General features: G+C 42.5%; 1 protein-coding gene and 1 long non-coding RNA gene across 5 annotated transcripts in view; one reads left to right on the top strand and one right to left on the bottom strand.

Annotated features, from left to right (window-relative positions):
- Positions 1 to 503: 503 nt before the first annotated feature.
- LOC118561802 lies at positions 504 to 4,595 on the bottom strand. Of its 2 annotated transcripts, none has more exons than XR_004930270.1 (2): positions 4,553 to 4,595; positions 504 to 625 (listed from the first exon to the last, which is right to left on the bottom strand). It is a non-coding gene; the product is annotated as an uncharacterized LOC118561802 (long non-coding RNA). The 2 variants fall into 2 exon arrangements; XR_004930271.1 differs by lacking the exon at positions 4,553 to 4,595 and adding an exon at positions 1,155 to 1,200.
- Positions 4,596 to 5,194: 599 nt separating this feature from the next.
- LOC105927986 (carbohydrate-responsive element-binding protein) overlaps positions 5,195 to 21,615 on the top strand; it is a 53,191-nt gene continuing 36,770 nt past the window's right edge. For all 3 annotated transcript variants that reach the window (XM_036134034.1, XM_036134035.1, XM_036134036.1), the window contains exons 1-5: positions 5,195 to 6,070; positions 7,156 to 7,262; positions 18,883 to 18,965; positions 19,050 to 19,139; positions 20,207 to 20,248. In XM_036134034.1, the coding sequence (XP_035989927.1) occupies positions 5,754 to 6,070; positions 7,156 to 7,262; positions 18,883 to 18,965; positions 19,050 to 19,139; positions 20,207 to 20,248 (639 nt within the window). In that variant the 5' untranslated portion in view covers positions 5,195 to 5,753. The remainder of the gene's footprint in view (positions 6,071 to 7,155; positions 7,263 to 18,882; positions 18,966 to 19,049; positions 19,140 to 20,206; positions 20,249 to 21,615) is intronic.

Genomic DNA, 21,615 nt, shown 5'->3' on the forward strand with positions numbered 1-21,615 from the left:
AAGTATTTACAATAAACTATCAAAAACATTTTAACTATTTACAGAAGATCTAAAATAAATATTACTAAAGAACATTATATATATATATATATATATATATATATATATATATATATATATATACACAATTTTGACTGAGCAGGAGTCCCTGGTGGTGCTGCTGGACTGGATGGGATGCCACACAGATGACCTTGGAGTCTTCTGACTGCGAGTGGGACATCATCTGGGGGGTGGGGGATGCCTCTCTCTCCACTGTTCACCACATCGTCCATCAGGGTTTGCAGGGCTGACCCAATCGACGGCTGCCATGTTCCTAAAAATGTTTAAGAAGATGCAGAAAATGACTTTACTACAACTGTTTTCATAACCCTTACATAAGAAAAGCTAAAAAGTGATTATACTTGCCATCTAAATGTAATCGTGGTCGGGTAGAACCTCCTCCAGGGCAGACACCTCGGCAGACAGCTGGTCCCGCCAGGGAGCACCACTGACTGCCTCCAACACGTTCTCCCCCTCCTCATCCTCTGGCATGTCGTCCTGCACTTCATCGTCTGGGGCCATGATGTCACCGGCTCCCAGGCAGATGTTGTGCATTTAAGTTGATGCAGCAGTACATCAGCCTTGTCTGGATAGAGACATGAACATTAAGAACAACAGGATTAGATGATAGCAATGTCATTTTAGCTGATATAATTCTAGTGTTGCTAATTTGTGACGAAACAATTCTGGCCCTTACTTATTTTACTTCATCTAGATCCACTATTTAACTTTTTTTTTACGTTTTTATATTTAGATTTATTTTTCCTGTATTATTTTTTCGTTATATAATTACAAATAAAATCAGGCAGTAAGGGGATAACAATTTAGACAAGTAATGATTTATTTCTCAATATTAGTTTGGCTTCTCAACACAACATTAGTGATAGTGAAAGTAGTGATTTAAGTCAGTTATTTACAGGGTTTGTACACATTTAACTTTTCAATTCAAATGACTAAAGTTACAAACATAAGCCTATATCAAGTCTTACAAATAGATATAACATTTTATATTTAAACATATTCGTCAATCTGCTGACAAGCGTTTGTTTAATAACTGGTATATTATGATCATTAGCAGGTCCCTGTGGCTGAAAATAATAGCAGGTAAATGTTACCTCTCCACTGCGCTCCTCCAGCCTGAGAAAAATTCGTCGCCGGTTTTGCTGCCGCCGAAGCCGTGTAAACCGACTCTCCTCCTCCAATAACAAGTAAATAAAAATAATAATTCAATATCCATTTTTTTGCGTCGTTTATCGGCGCTGGTGCTGTTTTCGCCGGGCTTGGGGTAGACGTGATGACGTCGTGTCGCAACCAGGAAGTGCTCCAAAGGCTAGACCGTCCCATTCATAGACATAATATAAGAGTAGACCCCGCATTGACTGTCGCTGCGCAGGAATTACGGGCGCCACCTTGGGGCGGTCGACTTGATACCTAATCCTGCTGATTCAAGCTGACACACTAATGATGCCTCAGCACTGCGCGGCTCATTTTTGTTTAAATCGAGGGACTATTTATGTCAGGGCTCGAGGGATAACTTTTCACAAGCAAGATGAAAATACATTGTTTATATTTTTGATCAGAATGTAAGTTTTCTAATACTATGAGATACAAAGTTGTTGTTAAACATTAGTGAATAAACAGCATATATATATATATATATATATATATATATATATATATATATATATATATATATATATATATATATATATATATATATATATATATATATATATATATATATAGTGAACCCTCGCTATATTGCGGTTCACCTTTCACGGTCTCGCTGCTTCACGGATTTGCATTGATGAGCCGTTCATTACAGTTCTCATCAGGTGGCGTGTCGGTTTATAAGAATCTTTTTGCCCAGAAGAAAAAAGAGTGACAACTACCGATAAAAATGTGTTCTTCTCCCGAAAAAAAACTCACCTGCACCGCGGGCTTTAGAGGAAAAAACGCTACAGAGCGGAGTCACGGATGCAGCGCCTCAGTCAAAAGAGCAGTGAAATACACACTTTGTATTTTTTTTATAATAATTTTTAATTTTCTCCCGTTCTAATCCAATGACTCGGGTCGCGGTGGGCCGCGATGATCTCCGCAATTTGAAGCCTTCAGTTCGTATTGATTAAAATTATTATTTTACAGCTTATTTGTAAATAATAATAATAATAATAAAACGTTTATATAGTACTTTCATTTGTTAAACAAATGCTTGGGCCGGTAAAAAGGTTTTGTTCTATGGTTTCAATATACTACAGTGTATTTAATTGTATATAATAATTGTAAAAAAATAAAGGTTACTACTTTACAGATTTCGCCCATCACGGGTTCTTTTTGGGAAGTATATGTACATATGTACATGTACAAATGTGTTTGTTTATATAGCAATAAAAAAATTATAAAAAATGTGTGCGTTGCTGTGTTTTGAAACATACATACATCATGTCAGAATATTCTATTTTGTTTTAACCCCACTAAGATTATTTAAACGCACTGGACCATTTGTTATAATAGCTATAGTTTTAAGCTAAACAAATGTGAAAATTAGTTCAACAATAAACGAGTTATAGTTGATTAAAATGGATTCTGCACCTGGTTAACACATTAGACTGAGCGGAGTTGTCGACCGCCCCAAGATGGCGCCCCTAAATCTCGTCAGCGCCTATAGGCGAGAGCGGTCGATGCGGGGTCTACTCTTTATATATGTCTATGGTCCCATTTACCAACGGCTGAGGATCCTCCGGAGCATCCTCCGATGGCTGGGTCCTCCTAAGGCTGAGTAGGCTGGGTCCTTCGAAGGACGCAGCCGCCGAATTGAGACACAGCTACTGAGCTATATTATACACTGGAGCATAGACATAATATAAGAGTAGACGCGTCATTGGGCGGGTTCTGCCTATGCTGCGATGCGTCAGAGCGTCCGCCATCTTAAATGTGGCAAATCTGCAGTTACTCAGTCACTTAAACAGTATCAGAGGGACTTTAATCTCTGAATATACTTTGTATTCGTAGTATTTCTTTTTTGTAATATTACAAGTTTATTTTCGTATCCCTTTAGCTTCATCCTCCTGAATTTATTCTCCTAAAGAATAAAAATATTTAAAATAATCTAACCTGGCCCTATTACTCCAGGAGTGAAATAATTCTGCAAACTGTGATTATTCTGGAAATGTTCCCCCTTAATTCTCATAATATGATGTTTTTATCATAACATTATCACTTTTGTGTTTGTTAGTTTATTTTTACTTTAGGACTTTTTTTTCCTCATATTATTAATTTTGCCTCTTTAATACTCACCCAAAAAGTCTGTTCCTAAAGGTTCACATGTGACACGGTTTTATGAAATAATGAAGACCACAATGTTTAGATTTAACAAATTTATCCTTATATTCATAACACATAAACACACACAAACATATATATATATATATATATATATATATATATATATATATATATATATATATATATATATATATGTGCGTGTGTGTGTGTATTTATTGCAGCACAGGAATGAGGCATCTTCTCTGATTCACGTTCACAATAACAGAACTCAACTTTTTTCTGCCACATACAATATGGCGGTGACGTTGACGTGCGAACCTGCGCCCTATGACGCGTCTACGTATATGATGTCTATGCACTGGAGTGCTAATCACCGTCTGTTTGAACGAGTCGCTTTGAAGCCACCAGCCGCCATATTGGTACTCCCTATTTCCCCCCAGTAACTAGGGAATATGTGCGCTACAGCATCGAATGACGAGGATTTTCTCATGTTCAGGGGGGGGGCTTAAAACTTTTAAAATGTCAAATGCCATATAGTTTTATGTTATGTTCTAAAAATATGAAGTACTGAGAAAGTCATGTGCTGAAATATTTTGCATTTTATTCATTTAAATATATATGTTTAACATTTATAAATATATAAATAACAATATACAAAAACATATTTACATATGTGTATACATATATATACATATATACCTATACACATACTTATATATACATATATATATATTTAATATGAATAACATGTAAAATATTTCAGCACTTAATTTCCTAGTAGTTGATAGTGTTAGTACATCCACTGACTGTAGAATTACCAGTGAATGGTTTTCATACAGCCAGAAAACTGCTTGTTGTTGCAACCAAATCCTGTGGGATTCTGTGAGAGTAGGGAGTAGCAAGATGGCGGCCAGTGACTTCAGTTTTTCGGCAAAATCAGCACTCCAGTGTATTATACAGCTCAGTGCTGGCAGAGGACTGTTTCGGCTGCAAACTGTTGTAAATAAACCCACAGCTATAGCTGAGAGTCCCCCCTAAGCAACAGTTAAACCTTGTAGTGTGTAAATGGAGAGTACAAAGGCAACGCAAACCTGTTTTCACCGTGTAAACAGAGCCAGAGAATGTACTACAGTAATGCAAGTGTATCCAAAGCAGAGTTGTTAACTATAAATAACTGCCGAATTGGTCAAATTTCAAGTAGAGGACTTGCTGTATATTTATGACTTACCTTGTCACTCCTCAGTGCAGAAATACATCTCTCCGACAAATGACGACTTCTTAAAAAGTAATAAAAGGCGCCCCTCCGTCTCTCCTCTTCTCCATGACACTGAAATATCCCGCGAGCTGATGGGTCCGAATTATGTCGTTTAAGCAAGATAAGTCTCTCATTAAAACAAGAAACTTTGCCGTTAAAGGGAGAAAGTTATATAGTTATAGGAAGTTGCCTTGTCAGCCGTCTGTGCGGCATGTTTACAGTGTCCTCCACAGATGGATCTCATGGCTGATCCAAGGTCGGTGGTGTGGGCGAGAACCCGATAGGGGGCGCGGTCAATTTCCATATTTTCGAAACATTTAGATATAACATTTAACATTTAGATATATATTTAACATTTAGATATAGCTTTAACATCTAGATATAGATTTAACATTTAGATTTAACATCTAGATATAGATTTAACATTTAGATTTAACATTTAAATATATATTTAACATTTAGATATAGATTTAGCATTTAGATATAGATTTAACATTTACATTTAACATTTAGATATAGATTTAACATTTAGATTTAAATTTAACATTTAGATATAGATTTAGCATTTAGATTTAAATTTAACATTTAGATATAAATAAAACATTTAGATATAGATTTAACATTTAGATTTAACATTTAACTATTTATTTTACTTTATAAACATATTGTTGACAATTGCATATAAGATCTTGTTTATTGTGAATTTCTGTCTTAAATGTGAGAAAAGGGAGTTAAATGTGAGAAAAGTGAGCTAAATAATCAAAATATATCAGCTATAGAATTGTATCTGAAATTTTACATTTGGCACCCCATAGAAGCCTCGAATGTTTCAACACCCTAAAAACCTTCTGATGCAACTTTAATTGTTGTCAGTCTCATAGAGTGAGCGCCAGCTCTGCTAGGACCACAACAGGAGAAACAAGTCTAAGCCACTGTTTTGATCATGGCTAATAATTAATGATGTAGCGTTCGGACTAGCGTTCCTCCTAGTGCGCCCCCCCGTTGATTTCACTTGAACGCTGCTCGGATCAAGAAGTCGCCTCGGCCGACAGGTGGCTCGGACCCAGAGCGCAGCGGTGCAGGCTGAAGTGTGTGGCGGCTGCTGGGACCAGTCTCTGCCACGCAGGTACAGTCATCCAGCGGGGGCGCCAGGTCCACGGAGCCGCAGCCTGCCATGGCGAGCAACGGCAGCCAGCTGCAGGACTTCTCTGAGTCGGACTCGGAGCCGGAGGGGGGTCCTGCCCGGCCGGCGGGAGTCGAGCCCTCGATCGGCTCTTTCGCCCGCACCCAGGTGATCCACAGCGGACACTTCATGGTGTCGTCGCCCCACAGCGACTCGGCGACGCGCCGCAGGAAGAGCGGCGGCTCGCTGAGATACGACTTCGACACGGTGAACAGGACGTGGTGCCAGACGTACCGGTACCACTCCGGGAGCCTGAGCATCGACCCCACTCTGACCCGCCTGTTCGAGTGCATGTGCCTGGCTTACAGGTGGGTCCCGCAGCGGAGCGGACAGAGTATGTGGAGTTATGTCTTAGAAACGCGACTTTAACTACCTTTCATTCCTGATGCGCACGTTAGTGCTGAATTTGGCATAAACTGAAGCGCCCCAGTTTTAACAAAAAATTCAGTTCCACATTTAGCTCTTGCAGAAATAGTCACTTTATTCTGCAGACTAGAACGAGCCCACGCTTTATTACAAACAGAGCCCCGGGCTCTGCTGGTAGTGAAGAAATGCTGCACAGCAGAAGCTTTTCCAACAGATTTCCCCTTTAAAACTGATCACCAAGGCTGCTGGATGTGTTGTCAGCCTCTTTCACAACAGCCTGGAAAGTCTTCACTGTAAACTGGACTTTGATTCCAGTTGGCAGGAATGGAAAGATTACAGAGGAACCGAAGCAAAGAGGAATAGGTCATGGAAAGATATCCCATTACTCTTTATTTTGCTTCTTTTCTTTTATTTAAGACACACAATTGCTGGTGTTATTGTGCACCAGTGTGTGTTATTGAGCTTGATATTAAGACACAACACAGTGCAGTTGCCACTGAAAGTAATTCAGTTGATGGTAATCGGGAGCCTTTGCAGATAAAGCTAAACCTCAAATATACAATTTTATAAAAAACCTAGACATTATTTAAAGAGAAAACTATTGTAAACTATAATATGCCTAGCTTGCATATGAATCAGAGATTTGCTTCTCCCCTGTGTGTAATCTGCCTTTTTTTTTAAGAAGTAGCTTGTGGGCATTTTAACCCATTAAAAGCATCCTGAAAAGGATTTGCTTGGGCTTCCTAGCAACACTTGGAGCACCTCACATTAGTCTTCGGAGCACTGTGCATGCAGAAAGATCTTAGAGTGGGGAAAAAAGGCAAACATCCTGTCGGAGTACTGAGAAAGCAGTCAATTGGGTGCTATTAGTCAAATTCAGGGCAGGTTTCCCGTAGCGGCGAGGCGCTGAGGCAACAATTTGTTTTCCAATGTTCTTCTTCTAAGATATAACTCATGTTTCCCTTTTTAGATACACCCCATGTGTATTTTGCCGACCCTGTCCTTTTTCTTCTTTTTTTCACCACAGCGGAAAAATAGTTTCTCCCAAATGGAAGTCTTTCAAGGGCCTGCGCTTGCTTTGGAGGGATAAGATCCGCCTGAACAACGCAATATGGAGAGCTTGGTTCATTCAGTGTGAGTCTCCATGTCTTCCACTTCCACCCGCTGCTCATTTAATGTTAGTTGGGGAAAATAAACACAGCTCAACAGCCTATCTAACATGTCTGGTGGTTGGAAAAAAGGGCTCCCCATTAACAGATTTTGGCTGATTTGGGTTATTTTTTTTCACATTTGTTTTTCACACTTTCACATTTTATCATAGCAGACAAAGATAACCCGAGTAAAATGCAGTTTACAAGTGATCTAATTTATGAAGGGAAAAACAGCTGTCTAAATCAACCTGGCCTCACATGATAAAGTAATTGCCCCGCTAGACCTAATAACTGGTTATAGGCTTACCACCCTGGGCATCAAAAATTGCCATCACATGTTTGTGGTACATGACCGGTGATATGTTTATATGGCACTGCAGAGAAACTTTGGGCCATTTTTCTTTGCAGAGTTGTTTTAATTCAGCCACATTGAAAAGTTGCCACACTTCCAACTCAGTCAGTTTGAGGTCATGGCGCAGCGTCTCAATTGGATTTAGGTTGGGATTGCGACCAGCCCATTCCAGAACGTTTGGTATTTATTTATTTTTCGGCCATTCAGCAATTGACCTGCTGGTGTGCTTTTGATCATTGTCCTGCCGGATAACCCCAAAGCGCCATAGCTTGTGGTCCATAAACTGATGGCTGGACATTCTCCAACAGCAGAGAGCAAAAGTCATGGTTCCAAGCGGGGTACTGCCAGGAATTATGGGCCCCCTGACAAAAATAACTAAATCATCCCAAAAGCTCACACGTATATACGTACATTTTCCTGTTTTGGGGGCCCCTGCCAGTCAGGGGCCCTTGGAAATGTCCTACCCCCCCCCCCCTTTTACTGCATCCCTGGTTCTATTTCTTAAAGCAAATCATGCAGATCCTGAAGCAGCAAATCAACCCCAGACCATCACACTACCCACACCCTGTTTGACTGTAGGTGGTTCTTAAACTCACCAAAGCCTTAGCAAAAGCTATATGACTTTTTTTTCCAAATGGGTATTGGGTAATAGCTTTTTTTCTCACCCTTTCTTGAATTTCTTTGGCTCTCTCAGCCCTCTTTATGTTGTCAGACAGGTTTTCTTTGAGTGATTTCTTCATCGCACAGCGACTGGCAGCGACGAGGCCTGGCAGCGACGAGGCCTGGGCATGGGTCATAAAACTAACTTCCAAAAATGAAAAAAGTTTACTGATTAATCACATGTAATTTATAATTTATCAAGGGGATCAAATAGTTTTCGCAAAGAGCCAGGTGTGTTGGCCAGCTTTTCTTCTCTCGATAAATTCAATCATTGTTTGAGAGCTGCTCTTTGGATTTACTTTATTTATCTGACTAACGTTAAAACTGGTTTGCTGATATGGAAAGAGATAAAATCTGCTAGAGGGCAAAGGCTTTTTCACAGCACTGTCCAGGAGGAGCTGCAATCGCTTTTTAAATGATCAAATTACTGATACTATCAGGTGCTTTTTTTTTTCACCAAGGACTGATGACTCCCAACAAAAACCCAACTGGGTAATGAAGTGTGGATTTCAACGACAGGACCTCAAAAAATACAGTTTTTCAAAAGTGCAATGAAGAACAAAAATTAACAGTTCTGCGTTGTGTGTATTTGGGTTGATGACCTCACAAGAGGTAAGCTTATCAGCTGGCAGTAGTAAATATTATGGCAGACGAGTGAATTTTGACAGATTTCAACACAGCACCTGAAGCATTCGGTTTGCTCTTGCATTCCAAGTTGGTCAACCTTTTTTTTTTTTTTTTTCCCCAGTGTCCTGTCTAGCAATATGGCAATAGGAATTGATGTCTCAATGCCAGATAGAGCTCGACAGATTTTGCTTTTACAAGTGGAGCGAACAGCTTTCGCCATAGTGCTCCACTTGATTTATGCTTGTAAATAGCTTTATTATGATTCCTGCAAGGAGAGTTTCAAATTATATGGACATGACAATGGGAGAGTAAAGGAAGAACAAAAAGTGAAAGAAAAGAAAAAAAAAGAGTAGAGATGAAAGAAAGAGGAGATAAAAGGGAGAGAATGATAAAACCTTCTTTGTCTGCTCCATCACCTGGAAAGAGACACAAAAAGAACAGCACAACCAACAGACATAAAGCAACAGATACACTCGAATAACACCTAGATGCCATTGCTAAATCATATATATTATTATGTAAGCTGACATGTGTAATGTGATATTTGAAAAAAGAAAGTGAAAGAACATAAATAAATAAATAAATTAATTATAAGATTACTGTATATAAGTGAACACTTAATACCTGGGACCCAGCACCTGTGGGAGATGTGAAAGTGCACTAGTTTAGGTGAAGATTATCCAGAAATAGCTTGATAGTGATTGTGGAGAACCGAAGACCCACCTTCCCCGAGCACAGAGGCAGGCGTCAGGGGACCCGTAACCCCGGACTCCCAAAGGGGTCCCTAAAGCAGGTCGCCCAGGAGGGGCAGACACAGGATATCTGCAACCCTCCCCCCCCCAAGGAAGGGGCAGAGACGACCCCGAGGAAATCCCCCAGCCACCGCAATGCCGACGCCCTCAAGAGCCGCGGGGACGAGCCCGTGGGCTCCGCCGGCAGCTAGCCCCGCTGAAGTGGTCCCGGCCATGGGCCCTGAGGGCCAGAGGCCCCAGGGGCGCCCCGCCCCCGCGACGGGGCCCCCGGCCGCCCGCGGGGGGCCAGGCCCCGCGAAGAGGCCGCCGGGAGTGGGCCGGCGCACGCCCGGGAACCCGCCCCAAACCCGAAGCCAACCAATGCGCCAGGGGGCCAAGGCGCCCGCCAACGAAGTGGAGGAGGGCAGGACGTGGGGGGATGGGCTCCGCACCTAGCGGAGACTTGAGATGTTCTTGGGAGAGGGAGCGGACCACACCCATACCTGGAAAAAAAAAAAAATGGAAAACTCATTCACACCATCCATCCCTTGTGCCCCACTCACCACACACAGAGAAAAAAAAAAGACGCTGTACACACATTCCCACATAACACTCACATCCAACACTGACCAAAGGGGGGGGGGGGTCACCCCAAATTGACTATACGACTGCTTGTGCCCGACCCCCGGCCCCAGACCAGACGCCCCCCGGACCGGGCCCCCCCAAGAGGGCGGGCCAACACGACCCGCACGAGCCACCCGGCCAGAGCCCCCCCCTCCCCCTAAATACCTAATAAACCCCCTCCCTCCCCCCACCTTGCCATCCCTGCCCCCCGCCCCTCCTGGGGGGAGCGGAGGCATCAGCCCCAGACCTGGCAAGCCGCTGACTACACACCGCAGCCCCCCGCCAAGACCCCGGACACAGTGGCCCGCACCTCCTCCAGGCCCCAGACTCCTTGCCGCCATCGGAGAACGGGGGTGTGCAGAAGACCCCGATCCTCCCTACGCCTGCTCAAATGTTGTGTTGTTGCATGTTGTTCTCAAGTGCGTTTAAAAACTGGGAGCGCCGAAGGGGATGCACGGCACAGCCCACCCCCCTTCCGGAAGGTAGCTGTTGCCAGCGCACCCCCTCCGGGCTCAGAACCCTCAATGTCTAAGTGGGAGAGGAGGTGAAGGGAGCCGTCCGAGGTGAGGCCCACACAACATAAGCCCCCCCAGACGTCTTCCCCCCACCCCCCCCTACCATGGCCTATATGAGTGTGCGATGTGAAAAATGTTTGAAGTGAAAGTGTCTAAGATGCATGATAAAATTTGGGGAGAGGGGCGTCACCAGAAAGTGGCAACCTCCAGTAACGCCCCCTCCCTCAGGACCTACATGTGTGGCGGCGTGATGGAGCAGGCAGAGGGAGGAGTCCGGGGATGGGGAGCAAATGACTGGGAAGCCAACCCAGGGAGCCAGCTCCCCTACTGACTCCAATAGGCACCCCCGCTCCCCGAAAGCCCCACCCAGAGAAGGGGTCCTCGCCAGCGGCACCACCGTAGACCGGGGGCCAGGGAGAGGCCGCAGGGCCCGCCAGCCAACCACCCACCAGGACCAACACCTCAACCCCCCCCAGCCCACCCACCAAGCCTACTTAAACTAAATAAATAAATAAATAAATAAATAAATAATAATAATAATAATAATAATAATAATAATAATAATAATAATAAGAGGCGGGGACTCTGGCCAGCCGGCCCGCACGAGCCATCCCAAACCCCACCCCCCAGGTGAAACCCGCACCGGAAGATGACACGGACCAGGACCGGGACAGGGGGCCGGGCACAAGCCCACCAGAACGTCCACCCCCCCCCCCCCCCCCCTACCCGTAGATTTAATCCCTCCCCAACACTAACGTTCAAACAACTCACCATACATTCGACAGTAGACATCCAGGCTGGGTAGGTCCCTACTCCCCCTCCTTTCCCCCTCCCCCCACTGGCAGAGTGCCTATCCAATGAAGGAGAAGAGCATCTGCCCAGAGATGTTAATGACCATGCCCCCCTACCAGCTCAACGGGCCCCGAGGCCCCCCAGCGCACCAGAGGCCCCGTGCAGGGGCGGACACCCGGGCGCGCGCCGGCCCACACCAAAAGCGGCACACCCCCCGGAACCGGAACCCCCGAGGCCCCGCCGGGGCCCCCGCCCGAGGGCGGCGCGCCCCAGGGACCCCAGGCCCCCAGACCCACCCCGGCCCCACCCAGCGGCAGCACAGCTACCAGGTCAGTAACCCACGTCCGTCAACACGCAGCTCCCAAAGAGCGCCGCAAGCGGCTGCTGTAGGCCACCCGTAGGCCTCCCAAACTCCTCTCAGATGGGGGCAACAGACCCTGGAGCCGGATCCACCAGGCGCCCTACTCCAAGTGCCCCCAGGGCCCCAGGAACCCCTCCATCCAGCCACTGCGCCCTGCAGGAAGCAACCCACCGCCCCCTATTCCACTAAGTGATGCCGTTGATCAGAGGAGCCCAAAGAGACCAATCAGATGTGGAAGCAGATGCTGTCTCTAGATTAATATGATCCAACAAAAGATCTCTATACTGATTGATACTGAGATTTTGTTTACTTTTCCAATTCATGAGGATAGTTTTCTTTGCGATACATAAAGCAGTAAAAACCATGTAAACTATTTCTTTTTTCAGAGGACTTTCCTCAAAATTACCGAGCAGGCAAACTGATGGGGAAGGTGTAATTTTACAGCTCAAGCATTTTGATAAGTCCTTACATATCTGTGTCCAGAACCTCTGGACTGGTGTGCATAACCATAACGCATGAAAATAATTATCAGGATGATTGCCTATGCAGTGTGGCCAGATATTAGATTGTGCCAGACCCATCTTGAATAATCTTTGTCCTGTGTAGTGTACTCTGTGAAGGATTTTGTATTGTATTAGTTGTAAGTTGGTGTTTCTAGTCAATTTGAAAGTTCTTAGACATGTCTCAGCCCAGAAATTTTGTTCAAATGTGCCTGATAAATCCTTTTCCCACTTCATTATAGGAAGAGATATCGAATCATCTATTTTAGTCAGTGTCCTGTATGATTTAGACAGTAGTTTGGGGGGGGGGGGGGGGGTTAAATCTAAGAACTCTAATATATTAGTTGGGACTTGTAAACCACCATTAATATGCTTATATTTATTTTTAATTATAGATTTAAGTTGTTCATATTCCAAGAATTTATTTTTACTAATGCCATATTGCATATTTAGTTTAGCAAAATTGATGAACTCGGTTCCGTCAAGTAGATGTTCCAGATATTTAATACCTTTATTCTTCCAGTATGTAAAGTTTATCATTTTATTATTTTGTAGGATATCAGGGTTATTCCAGATAGGTGTACGACTGCATGGGATAAGGGATGACTTTGTCATTTTGAGGAACTCCCACCATGCTGTCAGAGTAGAACTAATGTTGATATTTTTGAAGCATGTATGCCGTTTTATATTTGAGCTAATAAACGGCAGATCTGAAATCATGATATTATTGCACATTTCCTGTTCTATATCTAACCAAGGCTCATCTAAAAGACTATTTTTTATCCATTTAGTGGTCAACCTTGAGTCAGGGTTAAACTCTGATCCTTCTCGTTGGGCTCATCATATGTCTGTCTGCCTGTTGGTTCTGCAGCAAACATGGAAATTAGGGATGCACCAATTTAAAAATCTGGGCTGACTTTGATATCCAATATCAATACTGCAGGCTGCCCTTCTCAAAACTTTGCCTTGAGAGGGACGAATCCGTCACTGAATGGGTCATGTGACCTAGAGGTCATGTGACCTAGAGAGGCGCTTTACGCAGACTGAGCTCTCCTTAGACCCAAGAGCTAACCTAATGTGGTTCTACCTTTCTCATTCTCGAGTCAAAGTTTGTCATGGCCGAGGGAAGCAACAGAGGAAAACTATGGCTGAGGAGGCCAAAAAGAGAATGTGAGAGAGGGATCGCTCAAGGAAAAACAAGAGGGGATTTTGCAAAAGAATCTGCTCGCAGGTGTTTCATGAAAAAGCTTTCAGGATGCAAGACCCATTCTCTATTTGCAATTATATTATTAGACTGGTAAGTTATCTTTTTGCCTGTTGTTTAAAGAATGTGTCCGAGTCTATCTCTTTCAGTTTTGTAGGAGCTAAATGCTAAGCTACTAGGCTACACAGCATACTATCGTTGTTTTTAGACAACAACACATACGGTATTTTTCAGACTATAAGTCGCACTTAAAATCCTTAAATTTTCTCAAAAATCTATAGTGTGCCTTATAATCCGGCGTGCCTTATATACGATTACTGTAGTTGTTTTGCTTACTGACTGAGTTTATGTAGTACAATGCGCTCAAAAATGTGTCAAAATGTGCAAGTACGTCTTTGGTAAGCAACAAAGCCGCTCCACTCAGTGGATATTCAGAGCATTACGGTACACTGTGTCACTACCTGATCGGCCCCATAACAGGACCTCTGGTCAGTCTACAAGATTGCCTGTCTGTATGGTTAGAGTGGCTCATGTTACCCTGAGCTACCTCTATAGTTATGCTGCTATAGGCTTAGGCTACTGGAGGACATCAGGGCCTATTTTTCTCACTCTACTGATTTCTACTGTTCTACAGTCTACTGTTCTCCACTTTTGCATAGCATTACATTGACATGACTGTTGTCATTTCAGCTTTTAACTTTTTGCTCTCTCTCTTTTTTCTTCATAGGTACACCTGGTCTGGTGTTCTGTTAGCTGTGACATCATCCAGGGAAGAAAGATCACTCGCTATTACCATCTAATGTAGAACAGATTACTGGATCAATGTGTGCTTCTGTGCTTTTTGTCTGTCTTGTTGTGTCTCTGCTCTGTCTTCTGTAACCCCCAGTCGGTCGAGGCAGATGACCGTTCATACCGAGCCCTGTTCTGCTGGAGGTTTTTCCTTCCCGTTAAAGGGAGTTTTTCTTTCCGATGTCGCTTCATGCTTGCTCAGTATGAGGGATTGCTGCAAAGCCATGGACAATGCAGACGACTCTTCCTGTAGCGCTACGCTTCTCCAAGAGTGAATGCTGCTTGTCGGTACTTTGATGCAATCAACTGGTTCCATTATATAGGAAATTTTTGACCAATCTGTATAATATCATTGAATTTTACTTTGTAAAGTGCCTTGAGATTACATGTTTCATGAATTGGCGCTATATAAATAAAACTGAACTGAATTGAATTGAATTAATGTCTAAACTGTCTAAATGCATTCATGTAAGGCAGACGGCGCCCGGAGTACACGCTAGCAACAATACACCAAGTAAGTTAATTCAATATAACATTGAAGTTTATTTTGGCCTTTTCTTAGAAACAGGGCAGTATAGTCCAACTACTCTGTCCTCCTGTCAGAGACGTATAGCTCTCCCTCTCAGGTAGCATGTGTGTACTGTTACGCCCCGACTATTCTTCGACTTTAAATTCCTCCATAATTTCTTGCTACTTCCAACCACCGTTACAGGAAACAATGAAACCCCGATATTTAAATGCAACTTTTTATAAAGTCAAAAGAAAGTTCCGCGCTCCCGGACGTCGAGCCCCCACTTGTTATGCCCCGCTACCTCTCACTCTGGCTCGTTTTATCTGTCTTCTCATTGAGAGAAGATAGGGGTCGTAATAAACATGGTACTAATGTGAATAAGAGGAAACGGTGAACAAAAAAACAAAACAAAAAAAGCGGGCACCTGACGGAACACACAGTGTGGTGGGGACTTACCTTAGATTTATGATCAGAGTCCCCCAACTGATCCTGAGGAAGGGCGAGCCCTAGCGATCCCTCGTCCATCAGACGCTCCGTTAAATAGTTTATTTTCTTTATTCTCTTTGGTCTTTAATATGCAGGTAGTTTTCTTCTTTTCCTTAAAATACACCACTCGTGGTTCTTCAGTGGTTATTCCTAGCTGGAGTGTAACTCTCCCGGTGCTTTTCCTTGTTAGCGTCCAGCCGGTTTCCCAAACAAATCGAACAAAATGAAACAAACTTAATAACGGCCAAAACATCCGACGCTCCTCTCTGGGTAGATCCTTCCCGAGGTGAAGGTACTCCTCTTTTTTTCCAGAGCCTTCCCGCACCGTCCTTTCAATTAATCTTATTTTTTCAAAAGTCCGCTGCTGCTGCAGCCTCCTTCACTGCCTCGCTTGTCACAAGAATCACAATCACACACAGGTGTGACACCAGCCCGGCTAAATGCTTGATTGGCAATGCCCCGCCCCCTCCACCAGTGAACCGTCAAAGGTGCAAAAAATAAATAAATAAAAATAAAAACAACAAACAAGTCATCAGGAGACGAAGAAAAAAATAGTAACATGTAACAGTACGCGGAGGGGCAGAGTGATATTCAGTGTTGTATAGTAACGAAGTACAAATACTTCACTACTGTACTGAAGTATATTTTGGAGTACTTTATACTTTTCTTGAGTATAACATTTTTTGATTACTTTTACTTTTCCTTCACTATATTTCTGAACTTAATCGCATACTTTTACTCCGATACATTTTCAATGTTTGGTTTAGTTACTCGTTACAAAAAAGCGAGGCATCAGCATGTTTTTTAACCTCGGAGTGGCCATCTTTCAATTAGTACTATCTATGATGTGTCAATCATACAATTTAACCAATCAAATCAACGACTGAAGGCAACATGCTGGCCAATCACAGTTGGAGACGGGCGGGTCGCTGGGTCAGGCGTTCAGAGAGACACTGTGGCTCGGCTGTGGTCACCGTCAGTGTTGGTAGAGCAGGATGGATATTTGGTCTGATTACCAAATAATTACATGAGGAGACAAAGAAGCAAGCGAAAGTGAGCTGGAAGCAGCGCTATTAATTTCTGTTTGAAACATCAGCATTGAAGGCAACACTGGAGTAAACATTCACGCTAGGAGGGTTGGCTAGAGAGCTAAGAGCACAAGGAGCATAAGCAAGCAGGAAAACTGCTGAACTGAAGAAACTTGGGTTACTTCAGGCAGAAGGGAATTCAGCTTTGTTCTGATCCTTGTGCTTCCTACCAGCTGTAATTACAGAACCTCTGCTAGTATGAATTTTTATTTCAGTGTTCAGCCTTACGTTAGCGCTCATGTTTATCAGCATGTCTGCTTATTCTTGACTTTTGAGTCATAAAACAGCTCTACAGGTTGCCGTATCTTACTGATGGTTTCCAGGCCAAACCAGCATAAAACCTGCCCAACTTAAAAGAAAAAGACAAGCCCAAATTTCAAACTCTCATGTTAAAAGTACAGAACTATTAAACACATAAGAACACGCTGTTAGCACACTACTGTGCTGAAGCAAAAAAAACCAAATTTGCGCTTACGACTCCGCACAAAATGTACAATCAGTCAACCAAATAACACACAAGATCACTTTAACAATCACGATATATCAACCGGAAAAAAAGAAAACTTTTAGCAATAGCTTCCCAACATGAGTTGTAAATCTACCTTAATATAAACTTAATTTCTCTCACAGAATATAGCTCAATCAAACATTTCTCTTTCACAGCCATGAAATATTTTTAAGTTGTTCAGTAGAACTCAACCCCTCTTGGGCGTTTACATTGACCAAACACTTGATTAACTATTATTCTTTTCTTGTTTTATTATAACAATCAATATTATTCATTATAACTATGATTCATTGATTATGTCAGATTCGACAGATTCGACTTATTTAAAAAATAAAATGATCAGTAAAATTAACTCCCCCACCCAAACATAAAACGGTTTGACCATTAGGACAACGGCTGGCTGCAACTTTGAAAGTTCATTCCGATGCAAACTAAGAATCACAGGTGCACAGAAAGGGGTAGTTGGGGCGGCACAGTGTGTGTTTGAGGAGGAGACAGAGAGAGCCATTCCTAGCGATAACAGACAGTGCAGGTGGAGGGGCTTACTGCTCGAATGGATAGTCTGAGCATAGTGGCTCAGAGACAGAACACAGCATTCATTTTAATGATCCCACGTTATGGCCAACAAAATTGACTGATTCTGATCGAATGAATGTTGTGCGTTTAATGGCAAAAAGGAAACTTTTCTCAGTGATGGCAAATGAACCGCCAGCAGATTCAGAGGGCAGATAATTCCCAAAGTATCTAACATATTCTACCTCCTGCAATGAAAGGGAAAAAATTGTTAGGGTCTGGCTACTATACAGCAGGTCAAAAAAGGCCATATTTTGGCTGCAGTGCTTGCTGTTCTCTTATGAAGAAAAGATCAACTAGTGCCCTAAATTCAATAGATGGGTTGAAAATATCCAGTATAAAATACAGAGATTTCCAGGGCATGAAGTATACAGTTAAGTTGACTTTTTTTGGTGTGTGTATGGTGTGGTGGCAGCAGGCGTAGGGGGGTAACTAAGCCTGGTTTATCAATTAACCATGTTCTTAGTATACAGCCCCTTTGCCTGCACTTGGTTGTGTACTATTTTAAAGTGTATAGCACTGACCTTACTTGAAGAAGGAAAACTTACAAAATGGTTGTATTTTCTGTCTAAACTTGGTCTAAATGTATACCAATTTATCACCAGTTATACAACACTGGTGATATTGCACACTTGGGAAGAATATTTAGTGTGCCTTAAAATCCGGTGCACCTTATGGTCCAAAATATATGGTAAATGACACATGATCCAACATATTCTGGTTCTCTGATGTAGGATTTAATCTAGAGGGGTGAAGGTGGTCTTGTCTTTACAAGTAACTCAATATCTTCTCAATCTACTGGTCCAAAGTGGTCTCTGTTATCAGATTACAAAACACGGAGGGAGTCTGATTCATTTTACTAAAGTGCAGTGTTTCAGGTGGACTTCAGGGGTACTAAACCTGGAAGTGCATGCAAAAATTAAAAGTTTGATTTATTTTTTTAATTGTTCAGTGTGAGATTCTGCTACGTTTTGGGAGGTATTTTACCTTGGACGCAAATAAATGGCACCATCTGTATTTGTTATATAATATTAGCTTCCCATAAAATCTCTCAGCTGTTTATTTAGCATAGTATTATTATCAGTCTTTAGCTACTTATTACCAGCTTCCTGCTACAATTTACAGGTTGAAAGGCAAACGTTGATTTTTGCTAATGTGTACAATCTTATTGGGTTCTTCTTACCGGAATGGACATACATGTATTTTTCTACCATTCTAACTTCTTCTGATGCACTCAATGTAAACTAAGTCTATAAACCTGCTCTGTATCTTCTGCGCTCAGATGTGGAGAAGTGGAAGAACCCAGTGTGTGGGTTTGTCACCCCGCTGGAAGGCTCCGAGGCAGAAGCTCATCGAAAGCCTGAAGTCAGTCTTTTAAATACATTTTAGAACCCGTTGAGCATCTCTTCTTTGCTGAACCTTTGGTTTTCTCTGGTGTTGGGTCAACAGGCAATCATTTTGGAGGGCAGCTACTGGAAGAGAAGGATTGAAGTGGTGATTAAGGAGTATCACAAGTGGAGGATTTATTATAAGAAAAGGGTGAGAACTAATCTTTTCCACAGCACAGTCTTTGCTTGGAAATGTTAATCTAAACTTTATCTGGGAATCACACAGATTTAGTTTTATGTGTTTTTCCTAAATTATATTCTGCACATTTTGCATCTAATTTAGTAAACATTATCCTACATTGATTATACAGCAGTTGGACAACACCTCATTAAATATTCAGTTTGGTAATAAAATGGTTCATTTATTGATAATCTTTTTTTAATCTAGCTTTTGAATATAACATTATTATTACATTTAAATAACAAAAATGACAATCTTTACTCAATAAACAAACAATAAACATTTTTTCCTAAAAATGAGGACATCCCAACCCTGTTGCCAAATAACCAGTTAGAAGCGTTTTGTAGCCATCTGCCAATCTCTGACATCAGCCACTCCTTACCTTCTGCTATGAGATGTTTAAGGGGTTTCTTGCATGTGGAGCCTGTTTCAAGTCAATCTGCACGATTTCATTGAGATCATGATGTGGGTTCTGACTGGGACCAGGACTTCTATTTTTTCAGCCAGTTCTTGGTAGATTTACTGATACGTTTTGGGTCATTGTCATGTTACAGGGTCCAGTTCTGCATCAGCTTTAATGTTTTTATAGGTCCTTCTGATTTCAAACATCCCCAAACCATGGTAGCTCCACCCACATCTGTCATATGTCATAAGGTTATTTAGTTGGAATTCTGTATTTGGTTTATACCAAACATGTCTTCTGTTCTGGTGTTTGAAGGTCTCAATTTTAGTCTACTTCTCAGTTATAAACAAAGAAAAGGGACATTTTTTTAAGTAAAAAAAAACAGCAATATGACATCAGTGGATATGGAGGAGAAAAAATAAAGAAAAGACCACAAACAAGACTAATTAAAGGTTTTTCTTAGCAGAATTTGCTCTTCAGCAAAACTTTGTCAGCAACCTCTGCTTTAATCTATCATTTCCTCAAAAAAGCATAAAGAATCAAACAGAGAATATGCATTTTTGTCCTCCTGACTTACTTTCAGACTTATTGCCTCGGAATCAAACTGTACCACTTTTCTGTTTCTGTCTTGCAGCTTCAGAAGAAGAAGGATGATATTCTGTCAATGCTGCAGGAGGTATGTGATCTGGCGAGTCATTTTCTATTCTTGCTTCAGAGTGTCTCTCTGTGTGTTCTGGAAGTGCACCCTGGTAGAGGGTATTGATTTTTGTCCATCAGAGACTAAAGCTGGCTGACTGACCTGGTCCGCTTTGTGTGGTCTGATGACCTGCTTACTATTCACACCTGAATGCATTATAAGAACACGAGGACTGAGTTTCCTTCTGTTAACTAGATGAGGAAGAAAATACGTTTTAGAAAGAAAGATCCACAGGGGAAAAACATTTCAGCTGTGCGTCAGAGCCTGACATTTATAGGCAATTGACACACTGATTGCCATGAGCTCTCACCAACTCGCGTGCCTTTTGGGGGACTTAATCTCTATTCAAGTGAAATAGCTTTAAAATATGTCTTTTTGTTAAATGTGACCTACTTGCAGCAGGGCTTTGTCAGATTTGAGCAACAGAGGTGCAGTGGGTTTGTTAGTGAGACCATGGGATGCAGAAACCAAAACTGTAAATGTGTGTTAGAGAGGCAGCCAGAAAGCAAGAGGGAACCTCATGAATGACAGCTCAGGTAAAAATATAATCCTCTAAATTCAGCAGTGGATAACAAAAAGCGCTCCCCTCCGGGGCGGAAAGCCTACATTTACCTGAGTTAAAAATTAAGAACCCTAGCACCTAGCATCCGGGTGATCATGCTCTGTGCGGCACTTGAAAAGGGAAGGTATCAGCAACAGGTCAAAGATCGCTGAGCTGGGTGTTTATGCTCCATGCTCCCATGTGTTATCTTGCCTTCCACGTAACATGTTACATCCGGAGCGTGGAAAAAAACACATGCAAAACCAAAGGACTATTATTGCCATGAAGTGCTGTGTGCAAGTTGGAATGACTTGCTGTCAGCCATCACTCGCCTTCAGAGATGTTTGAGCGGTTCCTTGCATGTGGAGCCTATTTCAAGTCAATCTGCACGGCCTCGTTGAGATCATGATCTGGGTACTAAAGTCCAGGGCTTCCATTTTATTTTTTATTATTCTCAGCTGGTCCTTGGTGTTGCAGGGTCCAGTTCTGCATCAGCGTTAATGTTTTTACTGATGGTCACCTGTTTTCGTCAAGTTCTCTCTAATACACAGTAGAATGGCGGACCGTGATGGTAAGATGGTCAAGTCCTTCTGATGCCCGACATGATGCTGATGCTCCTGATCTTATTGAGAGTTTTCCAAGGTGTGAACTCCGGCATGTGGTGATGGGTCAGGTTGGTGAGGGCCGCCTGAGACACTCTCCTGGCCCCTAGACGGCAGCAAAGAGTGAGGATAAAGGGTGGTGCCAGTCAAATTGCATGGCTAGTTGTTCCTCCGGTCTGTACCACCTGCATCTGCAGAGTTAT

Source organism: Fundulus heteroclitus, unplaced genomic scaffold (genome assembly GCF_011125445.2).
Source record: "Fundulus heteroclitus isolate FHET01 unplaced genomic scaffold, MU-UCD_Fhet_4.1 scaffold_72, whole genome shotgun sequence".
Taxonomy (NCBI): domain Eukaryota; kingdom Metazoa; phylum Chordata; class Actinopteri; order Cyprinodontiformes; family Fundulidae; genus Fundulus; species Fundulus heteroclitus.